The sequence below is a fragment of the Zea mays genome, chromosome 9, assembly GCF_902167145.1.
Source record: "Zea mays cultivar B73 chromosome 9, Zm-B73-REFERENCE-NAM-5.0, whole genome shotgun sequence".
Classification (NCBI taxonomy): domain Eukaryota; kingdom Viridiplantae; phylum Streptophyta; class Magnoliopsida; order Poales; family Poaceae; genus Zea; species Zea mays.
Window position 1 is genome coordinate 134,761,366 of NC_050104.1, and position 20,725 is coordinate 134,782,090.

The 20,725-nt window shown below is 42.5% G+C and overlaps 2 protein-coding genes and 1 long non-coding RNA gene across 3 annotated transcripts; 1 reads left to right on the top strand and 2 right to left on the bottom strand.

The window, feature by feature from the left end:
• Nucleotides 1-800: 800 nt before the first annotated feature.
• On the bottom strand, nt 801-2,087 carry LOC100279412 (uncharacterized). The gene is made up of 3 exons (NM_001317819.1): nt 1,908-2,087; nt 1,373-1,671; nt 801-1,270 (listed from the first exon to the last, which is right to left on the bottom strand). The coding sequence occupies exons 2-3, from the start codon at nt 1,635-1,637 to the stop codon at nt 1,119-1,121; spliced, it is 417 nt and encodes a 138-aa protein (NP_001304748.1). The 5' UTR covers nt 1,638-1,671; nt 1,908-2,087; the 3' UTR covers nt 801-1,118.
• Nucleotides 1,010-4,166, top strand: LOC109942446 (uncharacterized). Its single transcript, XR_002265295.2, has 2 exons — nt 1,010-1,302; nt 3,459-4,166. It is a non-coding gene; the product is annotated as an uncharacterized lncRNA (long non-coding RNA).
• Nucleotides 4,167-4,990: 824 nt separating this feature from the next.
• On the bottom strand, nt 4,991-19,464 carry LOC103640309 (chromatin-remodeling ATPase INO80). The gene is made up of 22 exons (XM_020544465.2): nt 19,082-19,464; nt 17,915-17,999; nt 16,959-17,746; nt 16,678-16,878; nt 16,479-16,589; nt 15,871-16,247; nt 15,675-15,783; nt 15,507-15,587; nt 14,974-15,140; nt 14,743-14,868; nt 14,466-14,627; nt 14,337-14,394; nt 13,999-14,229; nt 13,689-13,835; nt 13,018-13,572; nt 12,550-12,807; nt 12,051-12,158; nt 11,490-11,584; nt 11,233-11,389; nt 10,291-10,491; nt 7,625-7,753; nt 4,991-5,749 (listed from the first exon to the last, which is right to left on the bottom strand). Exons 1-22 carry the CDS (start codon nt 19,154-19,156, stop codon nt 5,519-5,521), a joined length of 4,452 nt encoding a protein of 1,483 aa, XP_020400054.1. The 5' UTR covers nt 19,157-19,464; the 3' UTR covers nt 4,991-5,518.
• Nucleotides 19,465-20,725: the final 1,261 nt, after the last annotated feature.

Sequence of the window (20,725 nt, forward strand, 5' to 3'; positions counted from 1 at the left end):
GCCAAAACCTCTCCGGCTGCCACGACGGCATGTACTCAAGGCGCTAGCTCTCCCCCGCTAGACACGTAGCACTCTGCTACACTCCCATTGTACACCTGAATCCTTTCCTTACGCCTATAAAAGGAAGGTCCAGGGCCCTCTTACAGAAGGTTGGCTGCGCGGGGACGAGGATGAGACAGGCGCTCTCTTGGGGCCGCTCGCTTCCCTCTCCCGCGTGGACGCTTGTAACCCCCTACTGCAAGCGCACCCGACCTGGGCGCGGGACGAACACGAAGGCCGCGGGATTCCCACCTCTCTCACGCCGGTCTCCGGCCGTCTCGCTTCTCCCCCCTTCGCGCTCGCCCTCGCGCTCGACCCATCTGGGCTGGGGCACGCGGCGACACTCACTTGTCGGCCCGAGGGACTCCCGGTCTCGAAACGCCGACAGTGTTATTTGTAATTATAATAATCAACTAGAGACGTTATATCTAAAATGAATAATGATAATTTAATATGTGCAATATGTCAGCTTCCATATCTACCGGATATGTAACACCATTCTTTTCCTGCCATGCCATCGTGGCTACTGTGGTAATTAAGGACACGTGACTTACATCAGTTGTTCACAAATTAGCTTTGCCCGGATCATTGAGACTGTCAGGCACGATTGAACTTATCCACAATATTTTAAGGTCTTGGGCTCTCCCATGTCTGTCTAGATAAGACCATCCAACTCACCGAACAATGATTGCTCGCACATGCACATCAGTGTGGACCAGTCAGTGAATTCGTCGGAGGAAAGCAACATGCACCAAGAACAGTAGAAGAGCTAGTTGTAACATTAAGCTGTCTGCCATTACACATCATATACGTTTGCTTACAGAAGTGCACCCTAGACACACGAGGAGAGCAGCAGTAAACTAACAGCTGCATTCTTGTTATATTTTTTGGTCATTTCTTACGTGCATGCTATACAAAAGAAACTTCTACAGTAGTACAACTACTCACGTTTTTTTACTTCGACTTTGACAGACAGACCACGACGCCGACGGCAGCTGCAGCCAGTAGCAGATGCTGCTAGAGAGGCAGCAGCCTTCCATGTGAGTCACCGAGTCCCCATCAGGGGCCGGCCAGCGAACCTAGCGAGGCTGGTGGATCACGCGAGGAGCGCTGCTCTTGGGGCTGCCGGCGTACTTGGTCGGCTTCTCGGAGTGCCTGGGTTTCTCCCGGAACCCCCGCGGGGCGTCGCCGCTCTTCGGGGAACCCAAGTTCAGCGCCTTGAGCACCGAATCTGGCGGAGGAAAAGCACACCAACGTACGCGGGTGAGCTCACTATGATTCGTCTTTTAGGCAAATCTAAAAATCGGTGGAAGAGTAAGAGAGAGATCCGTACCTGTCTTAAGGGCGGCGGCGGCGGGGGCCTGCTCGCCGTAGAAGAGGTCCTCATCCTCATCGTAGGCAAGGAGGGCGACCAACTCGAGCTGCTCGGCTATCTCGTCCAGGTGGGCGTGCTCGCGGGACCAGTGGTCGCGGAACCAGGCGGTGGTGGTGATGAGGTCCCACCACTGCGGCGAGAAGTCCTCCACCTGCAGCAGCGCCGCCGGGATGAAGAGCGGCGCGTTCGGGTTCAGCGACGACGAAACCGCGACGGCACTCATGGTTCAACTTCAGCCCCTCAGGCCTCCTACCTTCCTGATGATTACAGCAGACAGATCCGGACGTATATCAGATCACGGACACAGGGGAGACCGAGCTAATCAAAGACAAGCCACGAGCTCTCCTGGTGGATGGAAGGATTCGACCACCCGCACCCGGGAAAGTAAAACACCACAGATCTAGAACGTGGCGATCTAGACTAGGCGCGAAAGCGACGCAAGGCTACGGATCGCAGCTAGTAGGAGGACGGAGGGCTCGTTCCCGGCGCTCACCTTCCTGTTCGTGGTTGGATGGATCTGATCTGCCTGCTGGAGCTGGGGAGCGAGGGGAAGAAGGCCTCGGCGACGGACAAGACGGAAAGGAGAACCAAACGAAATATCAACAGCGGAGTGAGTGGGGCCGCCTGGGGGCAATCCGCAGCAGGCAACGACCAGCGAGTGAGCTCCCAATGCCCTAGTGGACTCGGCGAGGACTCGCATTTATAGGTGGGACGGCACGCGGAGCCAGGCCCAGCGACCGAGCGAACCTTCCTCCTTGCTGCTGCTGGGCCGGACAGGAAAACGTGTCGCCGCAAGGCAGTTTCCGGGCTGTGCTGGGCCTGTCCGTCCGTGTGCGGCGGCGGCGACCATCGGTTGTGTCATCATATATATGTGAGCAAAACACAAATTCTTCAAATGAAAAAGAAAGACGAATCACAGGCACAGCACTCCCCGATAGGCTGTTACTGTCTGCCATTTCCAAAAATCTCAGATGGGTCACATAAATGGACTCGGAACAGTGGGAGAGCTAGAACCCCACCCCTACATCCGTCACTCGAAGTAGCGTTGGACTAGACATGATCGGCTAAGGATAGAGCCAACAATCAACAGCTACAATTGGACATGCCACGGTCAAGCGCCTGCTAATACAGAAGCAAAGTCTTTTTACCCTTCGGATGAAGTCGTGGCAGCAGGGGGCGTGGAGATGGTATTTTGATGCACTAGGGAAGTAGGGAACGAGTTTATGGCAATTAGGAGCATGAGGAGACCACGTGTGTGTGTGGCAAGTTGATAAGCCAGTTTTTTTAAGTCACGCCAATTTTTGAAGGAGCTTTAGGGTCTGCTATGAGAGTTTTTGGAGTTAGTTTGTCTCCAGCGATTTACCGTTTACGTATCCTACCTCCATTCCCATCTCATATGCATGATCTAGTGGAGACAAATTTACTGCTAGCACTTGGACACTATATTTACTTCCTCTAATCTGATTAAATCTCGGTGTCTCGAATGCACCATAGGTTAAAATTATGTCTTAATCATTTTACAAGTTATATATGATCTATATCTACATCCATCATACATATTATTGTTCTACATGTGGTATATTTTACTCTTTTTCCTTTAAAAGTAAGATGGAGGCCAGTCAATATTTGTGAAGATTGATCAATGAAAACAAATAAATATGGATGTAAATGGTATATATATTATTCGTCTGTAATAGAATTCGATCTGTCTAAGAGGGATAAGATTCGATCCTTATTCGAATTTGGATATTCAGTTTTCGATCCGTATCTGATTTATATTCATATCTGTATATTCAAAGTTGGATATTTAAGATGTCGATGTCACTCAAATCTTATCCATCACAACTCAATTATACCATTATAAGAATTGGGTTTCGCCAAATTACCATCAAATATAAGGGTTTCGTCCAAGTGCCATTATCAACTGAAACACCCACACTTAAATACCATTTGATTATTTAACAGAAATAAAAAACAAATTTAACAGAGTTTAAAAGCTGATAGATTTACCCTTCTCTGTACCCGGCGGTCTACGACAACTCAGAAGCTTGTTCTCCATCGAACAGGGACGGGTGGAACACGACGGCGCCGGCGTTCGCAGACACTTGTGCAGAACATGAGAAATCATGCATTTAAATTAATCCAGGCAGTCAGGCTTTCAAGTTGCCTAGCATATCAATATTTCAAGGTGCTATAGCAAGGGTGAAGACGTGAAAGTCAGCACTTAATATTAATATAATAGTTTCATCATGAGATGAACTTCTGTTATACTGTATTTTTAGCCTTTTCCCATATAATGTAGCATATATTATGCAAAAAAAAAGAGAAATATTCATTTGCATGCATATAAAAGCACATAGTACAGTGTAGTATGGAGTCCATCAAAGTTGCAGTTGACGCCAGATGCCCATTTCAAGAATGATCTTGGCCTAGACAGTTTGGACGCGGTGGAGCTTGTCATGGACTTGGAAGATGAATTCAGATTCGAGATACCTGACAATGAAGCTGATGACAAGATGGACACCATCAAAGTTGCAGTTAACTTCATTGCCTCACACCCGCAAGCGAAATGATAAGACGCATCGCCTGCAGTAAACCTATATCGTTCATTAACCTCTGTCCGTGAAGAAAGATCGGCTTGAAGATGTACACTACCGTGACCATTTATTTGGATACTTCTCCTGACGCTTACTCTCCTTTCTGGAACGATTCTTTTTTTATTGTCTGCACGAAACAAAATGTTTGAGCCTGAGAGGGAAGTTGTTTTCTTGTATGCGGCTTTCCCCGCCCATCGAAGAGCGGGCATAGTTTCGTTTGCTTGCTTGTATGGGGATGTCAACGAACAAAGCATTACCGAACATAATAGTGCATATGAGTTCACCACCGTTGAACATTGCCTATCCAGTCCACCACTGTACCACAGTGTTCACAACAAGGCACCAGACATTACAACCTGTGTTTGGAAGAACAGGTTAGTTTTACATGCAGACAAAGGTGAAAGGAAACTTCGAGGTCACACACAGCCTGTGAGCACCCTTGGTCTCTTGGGCAACACTGGCGACACTTGTTTCTTTGGCAGCTCCGGTGCGTTTGTCTCAGTGAACAGTTGGGCGGGTGCTCGAACATGGCAGCCACCGTGAGCCTCTTGTCGGGATTACATGTGAGCAGGCCACTGAGTACCTGGAATCCGAGTTCCTCGATGTTCCTGCCGAAGAGGATCACGTGCTTAGGGTGTTCGATGAAGTGCAAACAACCAAACTGCTCATACCTTTGATGCAGCATGCAGCCCAACTCCTAATGCACCCAGCCAAACAAATGTAGCAGAGTAATACAGCTCAGCCAAACCACACTAAATTGCGCTGGCTCATGCAAGCGTACCCCCTCTCTCCTTTTATGCAATACAAGCTTACGTAAGCAACCAATTTCCACCAAGCATCTACTTGGGCAAGGATCGCTAAGTTACCCACGGTGTAAACATGTTTCCACGCAATGTTAATCAACCACCTTATAATTCAATTCGCCGTTTGGCAGATGCATAAGTCTGTTTCGACAAAAACAAACCATGCGACATGCCCCTGTTTATAAGATGCACATATATACGCGCTAATGAAATATCTCATTACGGTCAGACATGATCAAACACGTTTCAACCCCACGGCTGCTATTTTTCAGCCCTGTTCCTTTGCTTTAATTATCAACACCAAAACTATGATCAGTACAGATTACCCTCTTTACACAAAATTATTTCTATGTGTGCTGGTCATGGATCATCCTCCATGCTTATGTACATATATGGTCACAGCCAGCACAATGAATACTGCAGATGCCGACTGCATTGCTAACCTCTGCAGGATAACCCTCGCCTCTAAAAGGCAACCCCTGTCAGCTTATTGTCACTGCCCACCGCACTGACGGCTTAATCACCCGATTTCGCTGCTTTCCGTATGATTCCCATGCCTTCAGTCAGTAGAAGTCTCCTCCCAAGTTCAGCATAATAAATTACTTGTCTTGTCATTTAGCATCTTGGTGTTCTCATCTTCTGTCAGTGGATTAGGCTGGAGTGTTCTCATCACCTTGAACCTCTTCTCTATCATAATCATGGGCTCAGTGATTTTCCGCTTCATTTACCGGTTTCTCATGATCCGCAGCAGCAGCTAGTTCCTTGTCATCAGTAATGCTCTTCATCAGCCTTTTTGATCTTTTAGGTCTTGATTCGGGCATCTGTTCGTTTTCTGTGTTACTACTCCCCGGATGATCTCCCACATCGGCCTCTCCATTCTTGTCTATATTGTCATTATCATGACTATTCGTATGTTTCTTGTGGGAGCTCTTTTTCTGAAAATAATTTTAAAGAACACTCTAATTAGCAAGGCTTCTTAAACAAAGATCAAGTTGGATAGACAAGGTGGCAAAAGAACATATGAAAACTATTTTGAGCATAATTGCCTTGCACACTACAAGTTACCGATACAGGTCACAACTCTCAATAGTGCCAAAATCCAAAAAGAACAGCACTTTTGCATTGCAACATAAGGCAGCCCAATATGACATCAAGATGCATAATAGCTCACGAAATATCATTTCTGTGTAACTCACGAAATATATATATATCATAGTAGCAGAGAATTCTCAAGCCCAAGCATCATTTCTGTGTAACTCACGAAATATATATATATATATATATATATATATATATCATAGTAGCAGAGAATTCTCAAGCCCAAGCATTTCTGTTTAGGTCTGGTATGGTGGCGAGGGAATTGGAGGGGGTCTATGGGGGAGGAATCCCCTCGCTATTCAAATAGCAAGGGGATTAAATTAAGTTCCCTAGTGCTCTCAATCTGCATTGATATATTGCACAAATACAGCAGTCATACTATAGCTATCATATGGACTAAAATGCAAGTCAAGTTCAACCGATATAGCCCAAAACAAAACCCCATATAAAGTTCAAATGGGTGATTAAATTAAGTTCAATCCATTGAGTCTCTTTCGGGTTTGCTACTTCCTGGTGGCATGTCTTTGTGGCTCTCCTAGGCCTAGTAACCAGGTTCCTGGATCGATGGGATCGAGGAACAGGAACGTGTACGCAGTACACTACTAAAACTAGGTTTTAACACTATGGGACGAGATTGTTCCCATGTTCCTAAAAAAGAACGAACGTTCCAGTAAAGAGGAATGTGGCTTATTTCCACGTTCCTGGTTTCTAAGCTCCTAGGTTGGATCAATGGTGAAGATGAATTGCTTTCGTTATCGAGTGCAACAAAGCTTTGTAAAGATGACACATTGTGTTCACTTTCTTTGGAGGTCAAGGCTTGTTGTGAGTAGGTGGTGGCGTGTTAGGGCTTCAGCTGATGTTTGCTGTGGGAAATCGGCAAAGATGACATGGTGGGCTCCATCGATTGTGTTGTCTTTGTGTGTAGGTGGGTTGCGTAGGGTTAGCCATCTGGGTACGTGTTTGGTTCGGTCTTTATGCCACAGGATTGGTTTACAACGTTATTGGATCCAGTTGGTTGTTGTTTGGTTGGGCCCAACTACAATCGTTCACAGCGCCATTTGTTATCGGCCGATAGAAATTTGTTACCGCTCTTCATTGGGTGCCATCCGATCCCACAGCCAGTCACCTTCCTCACGAGCCAACCAATCATAACACGGTAATAACTAACCTGCAATCGATGGCGTTGCTAGCTGCTCCCATTACCATTCCCACTACGGTACCCAGACCAAACAGCACCTGGGTTGTCGTGTTTAGGGTTTTCACTAGTTTTCCTTCAATAAACTGCCTTATATTTGGATTTTGGACTATAACTAGAAACTGCCTCCCACAATTCAGAGCGTAGACCATCTGTATAACTGTATTGGCTGGAATTGCAGTTCCAGTTACATACAAACCACCAAATTATATTGCAACTCATTTCCAATACTAGGTAGATTTGGTATTGGATCTAATTCAATTCTAACATCTCCAGTATCTACATCCAAACGGACCCTTATGTTTCATTTTACACTAGTTTGAATTTCAAGTTTGCATGTTGAATTCTTTTCTTGTTCATTTGCTTCCAAGTGCATATAAACAATTGAATAAAGCTCAAGAAACCGCAGGCACATACATAAAAAATGAACAATGATCATTCAGAAGATGTGGGATATCTGTACTACAAAATAGTTTAACAGGTAGATCAATAGCTCAAATATATTTCACACATGTACCTTTTTGCTGGTCGTTTTGTCTTGATCTACAGCTTCTGCAGTAGCATCATCCAAGTCTTCGAGCGTCAAATCTCCTTCTTTGTCAACCTTGATGCCCTTCGCTCGTCTCCTCTTTTGTCGATCCTTCGCCTAAAACGGTAAATGGAGATGAAAAATGTTGTTCTTGCAAGACTTCTCCCATTGAATTAAAACATAGTATTGTTTCCACAAACATAGAGATATCCCTTGGTGTATGATATCTGATGTAGTGTAAATTGATGAAAGACAGGCAGGAGTAAATAAGAAACTATTGTGGCAGGAAAGCCTAGAGTCCAAAGGTTTTAGAATCAGTAGAACTAAAACCAAATATATGAGATGTGGCTTCAGGTTACTATGCATGAGGAAAGAGGTGCTGGTTTGAAAGGTCAAGTAGTGCCCAAAAAGGATACCTTTCGGTATTTATGATCAATGCTACAGAGAGACGGGTATACTGATGAAGATGTTAGCCATAGAATCAAAGCAGTATGAATGAGGTGGCGTCAATCATCTGATGTTCTATATGGCAAGAGGGTACCATAGAAGCTAAAAGGCAAGTTTTATAGGATAGCGATTAGACCTGCTGCATGGTATGGTGCAAAATATTGTCCTACAAAAAGATGACAAGTTCAGCATGTACGTGTTGCAAAAATGTGTATATTACGTTGGATTTGTGGCCATACAAGAAGAGATCGAGTCCGAAACGATGATATATGTGATAGGCTAGGGGTAGCACCAAGTGAGAAAAAAAACTTCTCTAACACCGTTGATGGTATACGTGATAGGCTAGAGGTAGCACCAATTGAAAAAAACTTTTCTAACACCACTGAGATGGTTTGGAAATGGAGACCTCAAAGGCACCAATGCACAGTAACATCCTAAGACACAATAGTAACGAGACGAGAGGCAAAGAAAGACCAAAGTTGACATGGGAAAAGGTAATAATAGAAGGGGTCGAATATATCCAAAGAGTTGGCCTTGAAATAGGAGTGCATAGAAAAGAGCTATATCCATACACAATCTTGACTTGTGGTTTCGATTGGGTTTTAACTCTAGCCTACCTCAACTTACTTAGAACTAAAAGGCTTTATTGTTGTTGTATTGTTTCCACACTCCACAGACAGAGGAAAATGATATTATACACTATAAAAAATCAGTACTAGAAGCCATTGTTACAAGGGAGTGGACCAATATTTTAATAAATAAGTCAACATGTAAAATTTATGGTACCAGTGGCCCAGCCTACCAGCAAGAACAGTAAATTTCTGGACAATTGAACAAATACACAGACATAGTTGTTACGGCGGTAAGGCGAGGTAAAGTGGCCGCCCCCCTTTTTACCTTTTAAGCGGTAAGGCCTAAAGCATAAGGCGACGCCTTACTAATATATAAATATAGGAATATAGTCTTAAATAGGTAGGGATGATAGTACTAAATAGGAGTACAAGTTCAATATAAGACAACATAATAGACTTAAAATACAACATAATTAATAGGTAGTAGTAGAAGATTAGAAAAAAAATAAATACATAACTAATAGACTCACTGATTCTATAGAGAACTAAAAAGATAAGAAAAAATAAAGGGGATTAAAGACATATGGGCCACCGGCCTACTGTTTCCCAGCCCAACCAGCCCACTACTTGACCTAACCTACACTTCTCATATCCCTCTCAGCCACCACCCTGTGCCCGTCCGCACAACAAGTGTCTCCCCCACGCCGCCGCCGCTCTCTCTTTCTCCCTCTCCCCTGGCGCCACCGCTCAACTCTGCCCTCTGTCCCCCACACCGCCGCTCCCCTCTTTCTCCCTCTCCCCCGGTGCTGCCGTTCTTCTCCCTCCCTCCCCGCAGTTCTCTCTTCCTGTCCCCACACCGCTGTCACACCCTCCTAGAGCCCTGCGCGCCACAGCCGCCTGTGCCCCGCCGTCGCCGTCGCAGGTCTTCAAGGCGTACTCAATGCGACGCCTTAGCAAGATTCAAGGCGCTTGGGCGACGCCATATTGGCCAAGGCAGACGCCTTACTCTTCAGTCTAAGGCAACAAGGACGCCTTGCTGCTAATCAGCGCCTTGCCGCTTAAGCGACGCTTAACGGACGCCTTAACAACTATGTACAGAGCACAATAAAGTATAACAATAATGATGTAATAACAACAATAAAACCTCACTATAAAGGCACAAAAGCAAAGAGCCCAAATACCATTATTATGTGTCCCATCCCCTACCACCAGCAAAAGCTAAGCTATGTTGCCCCTTCATTTCTACGAAATCAACACATGTTCGCCTTCCCTTATTTTAGAGGGATACAGAGACTCCCAGTTGCCTTTGTCAGTCTAATCCTCTCTCTGCGTGCAACTGGGCAATCCTCCAAGGATGCAATTTGAGAAATGCATTGCTATAACATGCAGGTATCATTAAGCATTTGTACAATCGGAGATAATGTATCCAAAAAATCAAAATTGTTCCAATACTAGCAAATATATCCGTACGCATCAGTTCCATTCCATGTACAACTGTGACATATAGTAGCAATTGCTACAAGCTAATATTAACTTTGCAAAATGTGTTTTTTTTATATGTGCTCCAAATGTATGAGTAACAGATATTCGATAAGTGACCAAAAGATGGAACTGAAACTACAATATTATGTTTACCTGCATGGATATTTCTTTCAACTTGTGTGCAATCTGTGTGTCATCAATAAGTAATGAAACAACATCCTCTTGTCTCATTAAATGATCGTCCTGGACATGTTTCCCCTTCATAACTAACTCTTGCACTGCATTTTTCTGCTTTGCTCTTTGCAATATTTTCTCCTCAATGGTATCTTTGCATATAAGCCTGTACACAGTTACCTAAAATTGCATGTTCCAAAGAAAATAAGAGCATGACCTATCATAAAACTTATTCACACAAAAAACAACAAAGATATTTAGTTCCAGTAACAGCCAAGAAGCCAATTCACAACCAATGGTTAGAAATACTACTTGCTTTGGACATAAGCAGTCGAACTTCAAAATTTTGATCAATAACCCTTCATGCAAATACATTGCAAACTCAAAAGAACACGTCTAGGTTTGTCTCAGAAAGTACCTTCATCACTTTATTAGGTTCTAAAAACATGCTACAGCAGGAATTAATAGTAAAAAATATGTTTTTGGAGATTGCGATGGTAACCAAGAGTCCAAGACAAATAAATTTGTGACCAGTAGCAACACAGAATGCTACCGGACGAGTTAACAGGGTTGGCAATTAAGTTTGGCTTTATTGTACAATAATCTACAAGAGAAAAAGAGCAAAGAAAACAAAGAGTGGTGGACACTTTCAAATTAAACTGGATGAAAGGAATGATGATTAAAAGTGGATATGAAAATTAAATGCCTCGATAGCTTTCATTAATAATCAATCTAACTTTTGAAATGTGAAACAAGTTAACCATAAAGATTATCGAACAGCAGTTAGTCAAACTGCAGCAGCACACATTTTTCATAGTAAGTTTGTCATGAAGATCAGATGTCATTTAAAAATTATAAATGATGGTCTGTGAAGTGTGAACTGAAAGAAATAAACTTTGCATAAACTGAAGTTTCAGTTACCTCCTTTGTTTGACCAAGTCTGTGTGTTCTATCCATTGCCTGCTGGTCTTGTGTTGGATTCCAGTCAATTTCATAAAAAATAACAGTATCAGCAGCAGTCAAATTAATACCAAGCCCCCCAGCTCTTGTGCTTAACAAGAAAACAAATATGTCATTCCTACAGAGAAGAAAAAAATGGTTAAGGCCATGTTTTTCAACAGAGTTATGTCATCATATCGCAGCAGTAAACCCTGCCACCAATACATTAATATGCATACCTGTTCTGAAAATCTCGGACCATGTCACGGCGGTCTGAGATGGCTGAAGACCCATCAAGTCTGAAATACTTGAATTTTCTGAAATTCATGTAATCCTGAAAATATAACATGTGTGGTCGTAAATTGGAAGAATACTAATTTTAGTGCACCAAACTCAACAGTACATTCTCCAGGAAAATGGACAGATAACCCTTCTTTTCTTGAATATGCAGGAGATCATTGCATTAAAGAGAAGAGAGAAAATACAGAAACACACAACATCCACACGCTCAACGCAATTCAACACAACACAACCCCTGACACGAGTTTTCAACTTTTCTGAAATATTTAGAAATTTATTCAGTTCCTTCACGACTATCACAATGTTAGCATGACAAATAGTGGAAACCAAAATTGCTATCAGTCTTCTGAACATCAATTGGTACCCATGACTACAGAAGTATGTAACTACACTTATATCATTTGTAGATTTTGCAAAATGTATGTGTATACTGCATAGGAAGTACAAACATGTAGAATAGTGCACATATTAAATAGTAAACATGTAGCATAAAGTAATACCTCAAGAATGTCCAACATTTTAGTCATCTGAGCAAAAAGAAGCACACGATGACCTTCAGCTCGAAGGCGTCGTAGTAGCATATCCAAGGTGTGGAGCTTCCCAGAATCCTGTCATCAAGCACTACATATAGTAACGCAGTACCACAATAACTAAAGGTGCAATAAAAACAGAAATTGTTTTGGCCTTTATGTAAAGGAGTTCATTACTTCATTCCAAATTGTCCCAAGACATATTTGAGCTCTAAGAGTTCAAAAGGCACCTCAGATCCACATTGATATAAATGATAACTTGGGACCTCTATTTGGATGAGGGATTTCTTCTAGGAACTTCCAACCCTCGGTTCAAATTTAACTTAATCTAAGGAACTAAACTAAACGTCCAAACAAGCCTAAAAGGGTGATGAAATTATGCAGGTCAGCACGTGAGAGAGCAAACATAAACAAAAATGTGCAACTGTGCCACATAGCACAACAGTCAACAGAAGTGATGAAGACTTACAGTGAGCATTTTAGCTGGATCAAAATTACTCATCGGTGGAGAAGACCCAAATATCCTATAGGGTAGCTGCAGCATCGGCTCAATGATGGGCAAATCAGTATTAAGTTCTTGTATCAAAGGATGAGGAGCAATTGGTTGTCTAGGACCATTGAACTCAGAAGTACGAGCAAATCCCAGGAACAGTTTCTTGGCCCAAGGATCATACATCTCATCGGTGAACTTATAGGCAAAATTTCGATCAGCACACCAAACATTTATCTGGTGAAGGGGAAAGGGCTGTTAATGAACACTGACAATATATGTGATAAAAACAGATAGATGTAAAAGAACAACTCTTACAATACTTGGAGGTTCCAAACTCTTTTAACATTTAGAGCAAAAAATGTACTCAGATGACTATAGACACTGATGGCCTCATGCAATGCAATATACAAAAGAAACCCACATGGACAAGACAAATGGACTCACAGGTGGTGCTCTAGCTGGCGGAATAAAAGCATATGCTGAACGAAGAAGCCTAATGTTTGAAGCGAGCCTGTCGCGATGAGAAAGCACCAGTGCTTCATATGGGCCATCAATTGGCCCAGTCCCAATCTTTGTCCTAAGCAAACTGGGCTTGACCTTTGTAGAAGAAAGCAACAAACGGGCAACTGCACGAACTTTTGTGGAATCATTATGACTGGACTGGATGCCGGTATCTTCTGAATCAAGGAATTCATCCAGAATTTCAGCAGTGTAGTTCATATTCCATTGCATTACTGAAAAGACTAGTCTCTCAAACAATGAAGCAGTAGCCAGGAAGGAAGCTTCAACTGGGCACAGATTTGACAAACGTGTAAAGCCAAATGCACCAGATGATAGAAGAGACTCTTTTGATGAACTAACTTCTGGAATGGCTGAGCGATAGATATTGCTGGGCAAAAATATATTAAACAGCCTGTTCAAATATCCATTCTGAAATCCACAGATGTTTCCAGAATTTTCCATGTTGGAGATGATTCCCTCATAAACTAACTTTGGAATCTGAGATTATGTAAGGTAGATATTAATACGGTGTTCATGAACAGGAAGAAATATACACAGGAGGTTGTACAAGTGCGGTCAAATAAAGACAAGGGCTAAGGTAACAGAAATTATACCTCAAAGATTATGGGATTTCTCTTGCCTGCATAGTGTACATCTTGCAATTCCCCAAATGGGGGAGAAAGAAGTGAGTTTGGGATTTCAGCAAAGTTGAAGTAAGAGCTTCCCTCATTCCGCTCAAACAGCTCGGGGTGATTGCAGACCTAAAAGGCAATGCAGAGAAATAGCATCCAATTAAAACCAGAAAAGGAGTCACATTTAGCAAAATTTACGTTAGGGAAGGATTTTTTCTAGGCAGTTGGGTTCTTCTAAATGATTTTACATATATGATCAAAAGCAAAAAAACATACTATAACAACCCGCTACCTTCCGTAACTGCATGACAATATTCATCAGGCTAAGTAACTTCTTGTCATTTAGACTGCCACGACTTCCAGCAAGCAACTCGTTAAGCGAGATCTTATTTTTTATGGCTTGATAGAAAACTTGTTGACGAGAACTCAATTTGCAGGGAACAATTTCTTCTTTCTTTTTGGTCATTTCAGCAATGACATCAATCTTAACCCGGCGGAGCATAAAGGGCTTCAAAATAGCGTGCTGTGAAAAAAAGAGAAGTGTCATTATAATCTTAGCAAGATAGCAAATTGTACCCAGACTCAAAATATTCAAAAAACAACAACATAAACAGTATGATCAAGTCTTACCAATCTACTAAGTTGATGTTCATTCAAAGCTCCTCCATGCTCAGCATGACCCTCAATACTGTCAAAACATCAGCAACTTAAGTATGTACAAAATAAAGAAAGTACAACTAGAAAAAGAGAGAACAATACCCCTTTGAGAACCACTCGTTGAACTGTTCATGGCTGTCAAATAGAGTGGGCATAATGAAATGAAGAAGTGCCCATAACTCAGCCATATTGTTCTGTATTGGTGTCCCAGTAAGAAGAAGACGGTTTCTACAGTTGAAGCTCAGTAATGTCTTCCATCGCTGGCTGCAGCAGAGAGATAATTTGTCAAGCAAGGGAAGGCATATACGATAGTTCCTTAATAAATCAATGAAAACACACACACACACAGAGAGAGAGAGATTTCAACATGTAAAGTCACCTGCTTGAACTTTTGATAGCCTGGGCCTCATCCAATACCATGTATTGCCATTTAACACGTCTCAAAAGCTTCTCTTCATTCACAAGTATCTGATAGTTTGTAATAAGAATATGAAAGCTAGCATCTCTGCAGAGTTAAGAGAGAAAAGGTTAGATGATTAGGCAATCAGGTTATACGCTTTTTAAAGAAAAGGATCACTCGCACAAGTTTCTCTCCTAGACAGCAACTCACCTGCGATACAGACGCTTGGGGTTGATATTCTTTCGAAGAATCATCCTCTCTGGACCCCAGTAAGGAAGTATCTTTAGGTCAGGGCAGAATCTAATCAACTCCTCAGCCCAATTATTCACAACAGATGCAGGAGCCACCACAAGAAAGGGGCCCCATATGTTTTTGTCCTGTGTGATATATCAAATGGTTAGCATTCAACCATTTGGTGTTAGATTTATATTCCTTCTATTACAAATTGCAAGTCATTTTAGCTTTCCAAGGTACATACAGTTTAGCTATGCACCTAAATATACACTGTCTAGATACTTGGTAATTATGTATCTAGAAAAGCCAAAATGACTTACAATTTGGAACAAAGGGAGTACTTTATTCTAAAATTTATGTAGATATGTTAACTGATTGAAAGCATAAAAAATGAGTTAAAAATAACAGGAGATCGGTCAGATACCCAAAAAAATATCCTGGTACAAAATAATAATCAAGCACTGGATTGACTAGTGGAAACATTTTCTATGTTAAAAAAATCAACCAACCTCAGCCAAATGAGACAGGAATGCCATAGCCTGAACAGTTTTGCCAAGACCCATCTCATCAGCAAGAATGCCATTCAAGCCCTGCAATTCCAAAATTTAAAGTGAATCGAAGAGTAGTGCTCAAACTAAATGGTCAAAATGTATATGCTTTTAACATTAACAATTTACCTGCTCATAACAATTAACCAGCCACTGTAAGCCTTTTAACTGATATTCTTTTAATACACCCTTAAACAACTCCGGGGTCTGCACAGAAGACGTCTCAGGCATTGTTGAGCTACAAATAAGATAGTACCAACCGCAATCAGTTCTACACTCATTTATAATGTTGTAAATAATAAACAACTTTTCAAACAGAACTTACGGGTGTAATAGATCAATCTTGCTAGGGTCCATGCTAGATGAATCATCAGTTGGAAGAGCAGAATCAGAAGTTTGACGAAGCCTCACAATTTCACTATCAAATGCATTTGTCTTCATCTTTTGTTGAGAGACGGCATGCTGAGCTGCTCTCAAGGCCTCTCTTTTCAATTGAGCTTCCTCAGGATCTTCTTCATCAGGGACATCTTCCTCATCAGGCGGCGCTGAACCACCAGTCTTGTTCTGCATGAAATGACTATAAAGCTCTGTTTGGGACAGCAGAAAATTTAGCCTATGTTGCTGTCTTTTGGCTTCACGTAGCTCCTCTTCCCGTTTCAAAGCTTCAGCAGCTTCTTTTTCCTCTTTTTTCCTCAACTCATACTGATGCAGACGGAAAAGAATTAAGTGTCATAATCTTAAGTGTCTTGTTTTGAAGACAACTAAAGGGAAAGCAGTTGCTAAACTGAACCAAACAGATGAGGTATATGCAAGCGGACAGTTAAGAGAGGATATATGTTGAACTCAGCGGAGGTAATGAAAAGGAGTGAGAAATAAAAAAAAAGGTATAAATTTAAAATAAGCCTCAGCAGAGTGTAAGGGCAAAAAGAAAACCTGCTCTTTGTCTACACGTTTCCAAAACATCTGCATATCCTTAACAAACTTTCTTGTGCGTACTGCAGCACACCTCATCAGTTTCAGTGACCTGCTTACTTTGAGCTTTACCTGGATATTTCAGACATACATTAAGACTGTAAACAAAAGCAGATGAAAATTGTACAGTACAGGGCAACAATATAAACAGGCACAATACCTCTCGTTGACAACTATCAGAGAAGCGCTTCGCATCTACTTGTCGTTTCTTTATCAAAGCAGTAAAATTCTTGTGATGCTTTGGTATGCTTTTTGTAGCAAGAGACTGCCATAGTTTGTAAGTCTTTTCAGACTCTTCTTTCATAATTACCGAAGGTTCCTTCTTTACTATTTGCTTCTTCGGTAAGCTACGCTCGATAATCTGCATTGATGATATCGCATGGTTGCTAAATATAGTGAATATATAGAAGTGCAATCACAGTTATATCAGATAATACCAACCTCATATGTATCTCCTTTTTCCATGACTCTAACATAATGAACCTGCAAATCGCCAGCTTCTGATATAATATACCTTCGTATCCTCCCAGCTGATCCTTCCGGAATTGCAAAGGGGTCCTTGGTAACTTGAAGAGAAAATTCCTGCACCTTTACCCTTTCTTTGAGAGATTCAAATTGTGGCAGGGGTTCAGATATTCCACCACGATTGGAAGCCTCAAACCTTTGGTCAGTACCAAGCATTGCTGCTAGGGTGCGTAAATCTAGCATGCCCTTCAAGAAGTGTTCCTCGACACGTATATCAGAAGAAACAGGGAGATTGAGGGATGATGCTAACTTATCATAACCCTCTGGAACTAAGTAACGTGTACTATCCCCCATATCTAAATAAGTGGAATCAAGAGTTGCAACAAGCTTATTAAAACCGCCATGAGTTTTAATACACTCTATCCCATTATATTCATGTGAGGCTTCTATCCCATCTAATGCCACATCATCGCTGAAATCACTTATGCGCTTCATATTTTTTTTACCACCATTTTTGTGTTTTAATTGAGGGGTTGCCACACGAGGAGGATCAGAACTAAAAGCACCCTCCTTGAACTTTGACCTCCGGTACTTCTGGACATGTTCACTGAGCATAGCACGGTATTGCTCCTCAGTTATTTTGTTACTATAGGCATCTGCCTCATCATCATCGCTGGCACCGTCAAGATGCCTTTTCCGCTTCCGGTGCAGGCCATGGGAAGCATCATTTACACCATTGTACTGATCCAATAAGGATCCCTGACCTAAAAATTAGAAGCATAATAAGGCAAATGATGCATATAGAAACATGACAAATGGTGACAGAGTTGCTCAAGCTGCAAGACGGATTTTGAAAACAAGCTACTGTTTAAAAGATAACTCTTAAACAGAAAATGTCAGAATAAAGGCTAAAAAGAAAAAAGGTGTCCAACCTTCACTGCTTGGACTCCCATTTGAGCTGCTATTCTCGTAGCGGGCAAGATCTTCCGGTACAGGAACCCTGAAGTTCAGCAAAGGCTGCAACAGTATTTCCAGTACCACCCATCATCAGAATTGCATACCAATAGGAATAAAAAGGCAGAAAGGCATAAGAGTAGATGAACTTATCTTCTTCACAAAGTTCAAAAAACAAGAGAACATCAATTTTGCTGTACCCATTTCTACACTACATGGGACTACAAGGTTTAAATATCCTACACAGTCCATATTGATAGATAAGCAATAACTAAAACTACACGAGTAATAAAATAATGGATCAATAGCTCAAAGATGCAAACAAACAAACAACACTGGCATGATCAAACGAAATTCCCTTAGCAAGCAAAATCATACAATTAGCAAACTGCATAAAATCAAAACATGCATTTGGCAAAGGAAACTGTTTGCCATGCATGAGTGCACATGCTTAGATGAATGAACACCAAGCAAAATTAGTCTATGTGAGTTTAGAGAATACAAAAATAGCAATATGACAACTGACATGCTGCAAACTGAGCAGACTACCACCACACAATGCGCAACAAGGAGCCTAGATAGATCCTAGCAACTAATAAGCTATCTATGTAACTCAAAACGTTGTATGGGTACATTGAGACCAACAACTTAGGCAAGCAATTGAGCAAAAACAGATTCACGATCATGCATGGAATACTATAAATTTTGACAAAAATGATGACTAAGAGAAGACAAAAAGGCACACTAAGAACCAATTAGACTAGAATAACCAATAAGGGAACCAGTAACTTAGACTTAGCAAAACACAGCACAGCAATTGAATGGTAGTCCAAACCAAATAAACAGTAGGGTTGAGTAATGAGTATCAGCCACCATACACAATAGAACAGCACCACTAGACAACCTACATTAATCGAATATTAGGCAGCCACTAACAGCCGAACTCAAAAGGGGGGCACCACCCCAAAGTGACCACCAGATTGCACCCCGAAAAAACAGGGCACAAAGTATGTATCCCGGGGAAGAGAATTAACCCAAAACCGAGCAATAACGAGCTCGGTAACCCAGTAATTGCATCTACCACGCAGCGTCGTATCCAACACATGGCGCAGAGAAACCCTCTTCACGCGAGAGAGCAGAACTACCTCGAGATTGAACAGCGTGGAGTAAGAGAGCCCGTTGGCGCCCCCGCCCCGCGGGGGTGCGCGGCGTGGATCCATCTAGAAAACCCTAGCACCCCGGCTCGCCGCGCGAGGACGGAGAGCGCAGGCGCCGAATATGACGCCGAAGGCGCGGTGCGAGTGCTAGCCGGGTAGGTCCCGCGGCGGCGACGGGGTTAGGGTTAGGGTTCGTGGGCGCAAGCGGAAGGGGGCGGAGGGAGGCGGTGTGGAGGCCCTGTTGTGACGTGGTGGGGGAAGTAGAAGTCGAAGGAGGCATGGCTTTGGCTTGGCCGCGAAGGGGGGAGAGGAGAAGATGGGAGCAGGAAAGCGAAACCGGAACTCCGAATGGGACTCCGTTTGCGCGATCTATACGGGGGCTGTTGGATTCTCGAAAGCACGCCCTTGGTTTTCTTCCCTTCTACTTTCAATTCTATTTGAAAAAATTAAAGAGGTTAGACCTCGTATTAAAAGTCCTCAAAAATCTCAATATAATAATCTGTTCTATAGAAATTTTATGTGATTTATAAAGACTCAATCCTTTATTCTAAAAGGTTACATATGAAAACTTTCTAAGGATTTTAATTCTTCAAAATTTCTTTACTTTTCCTTTGTTTTAAAAGAGGCGAAACACCCTTATGATTATAAGATAATATTGGGAGAATCAAATAATTCTTTTAGAACGATTTTTACACGGGTGATTTCCAGACTTGCCATGAAATGAAAGCAAATCATTTATTTTCTATATATTAAATCGGAGAGCAAATCTGGCCTATAAACGTGTCCATATCGTCGCGATTATTTTCAGACGCCCGATTGCCTAACAATGGTCAAAACATCGCTCAACTTTGCGCTTTGCATGGCCGACCTCGCGGGTCACGATCTCGTGGCCGCCAGCAACGAGGGGGAGGTGCTTCGCTCCTATTTCGCTCCATCCTCCCTCACCACCACGATGCCATGTGTTTCCTACTATGTTGCTGCTCCTGCTTAGCGGCCTACATCGCCGCTTCGCACTCGCGCCTCCGCACTCTCCCATGGCGACGTGTTGGCCTCAGCGTCGTTGCCCCCACTAAAGTGATCTAAGAGTCGCTCATCTTCCTCCTCTTTGTTACTCCCTCCCATAGTCAACCCTCTGTTCCATCCTTTCTGTATCCTCGGCCTCACCCCTGCCCTCGGGAGCGCAAGACGTCGCAAGGATCGGCAGCCCTAGCGCCACATCACATGGAGGTCTGCATCATCTACTTTGCGACCAAATGGAGGTATGATGATAGACAACGCGTGCTGCTAGAGGATTATGGGTTTCTATGCGAGTGTGATTATTGTCGGGTGGAGGGCCAGTGGAAGGATGATGAAGTGTTTCGAGAACAATAATTTGCTTCAGGTTCACAACCCTTTAAATCATATCACCAGAATTTACAATTCTAGCTAGGCCCTCTAAGGCATCACGATTTGAACCAAATGCTGAATCAATACAATTTAAAAGTGTTGTCGTGTGCTCCCTTAGCATCTTATCCATTTTATCTATTCTATAGCCAAAAAAAGACGAACAAGTTATTTTAGTTCTCTTTTATTTGTAAATAATTCAGCTAAACATCCACCATGGATAGGTTGTGAGCTCCTGAAGCAATTTTG

Coding starts and splice junctions, on each gene's coding strand:
- LOC100279412 (NM_001317819.1), bottom strand. CDS start 1,637: ATGAGTGCCGTCGCGGTTTCGTCGTCGCTGAACCCGAACGCGCCGCTC. Junction 1,271..1,372: donor CGCCGCCGCCCTTAAGACAG/GTACGGATCTCT, acceptor TTCCTCCGCCAG/ATTCGGTGCTCAAGGCGCTG.
- LOC103640309 (XM_020544465.2), bottom strand. CDS start 19,156: ATGGATCCACGCCGCGCACCCCCGCGGGGCGGGGGCGCCAACGGGCTC. Junction 15,784..15,870: donor AAGATTGATCTATTACACCC/GTAAGTTCTGTT, acceptor TCTTATTTGTAG/CTCAACAATGCCTGAGACGT. Junction 10,492..11,232: donor GACTTGGTCAAACAAAGGAG/GTAACTGAAACT, acceptor ATGCAATTTTAG/GTAACTGTGTACAGGCTTAT.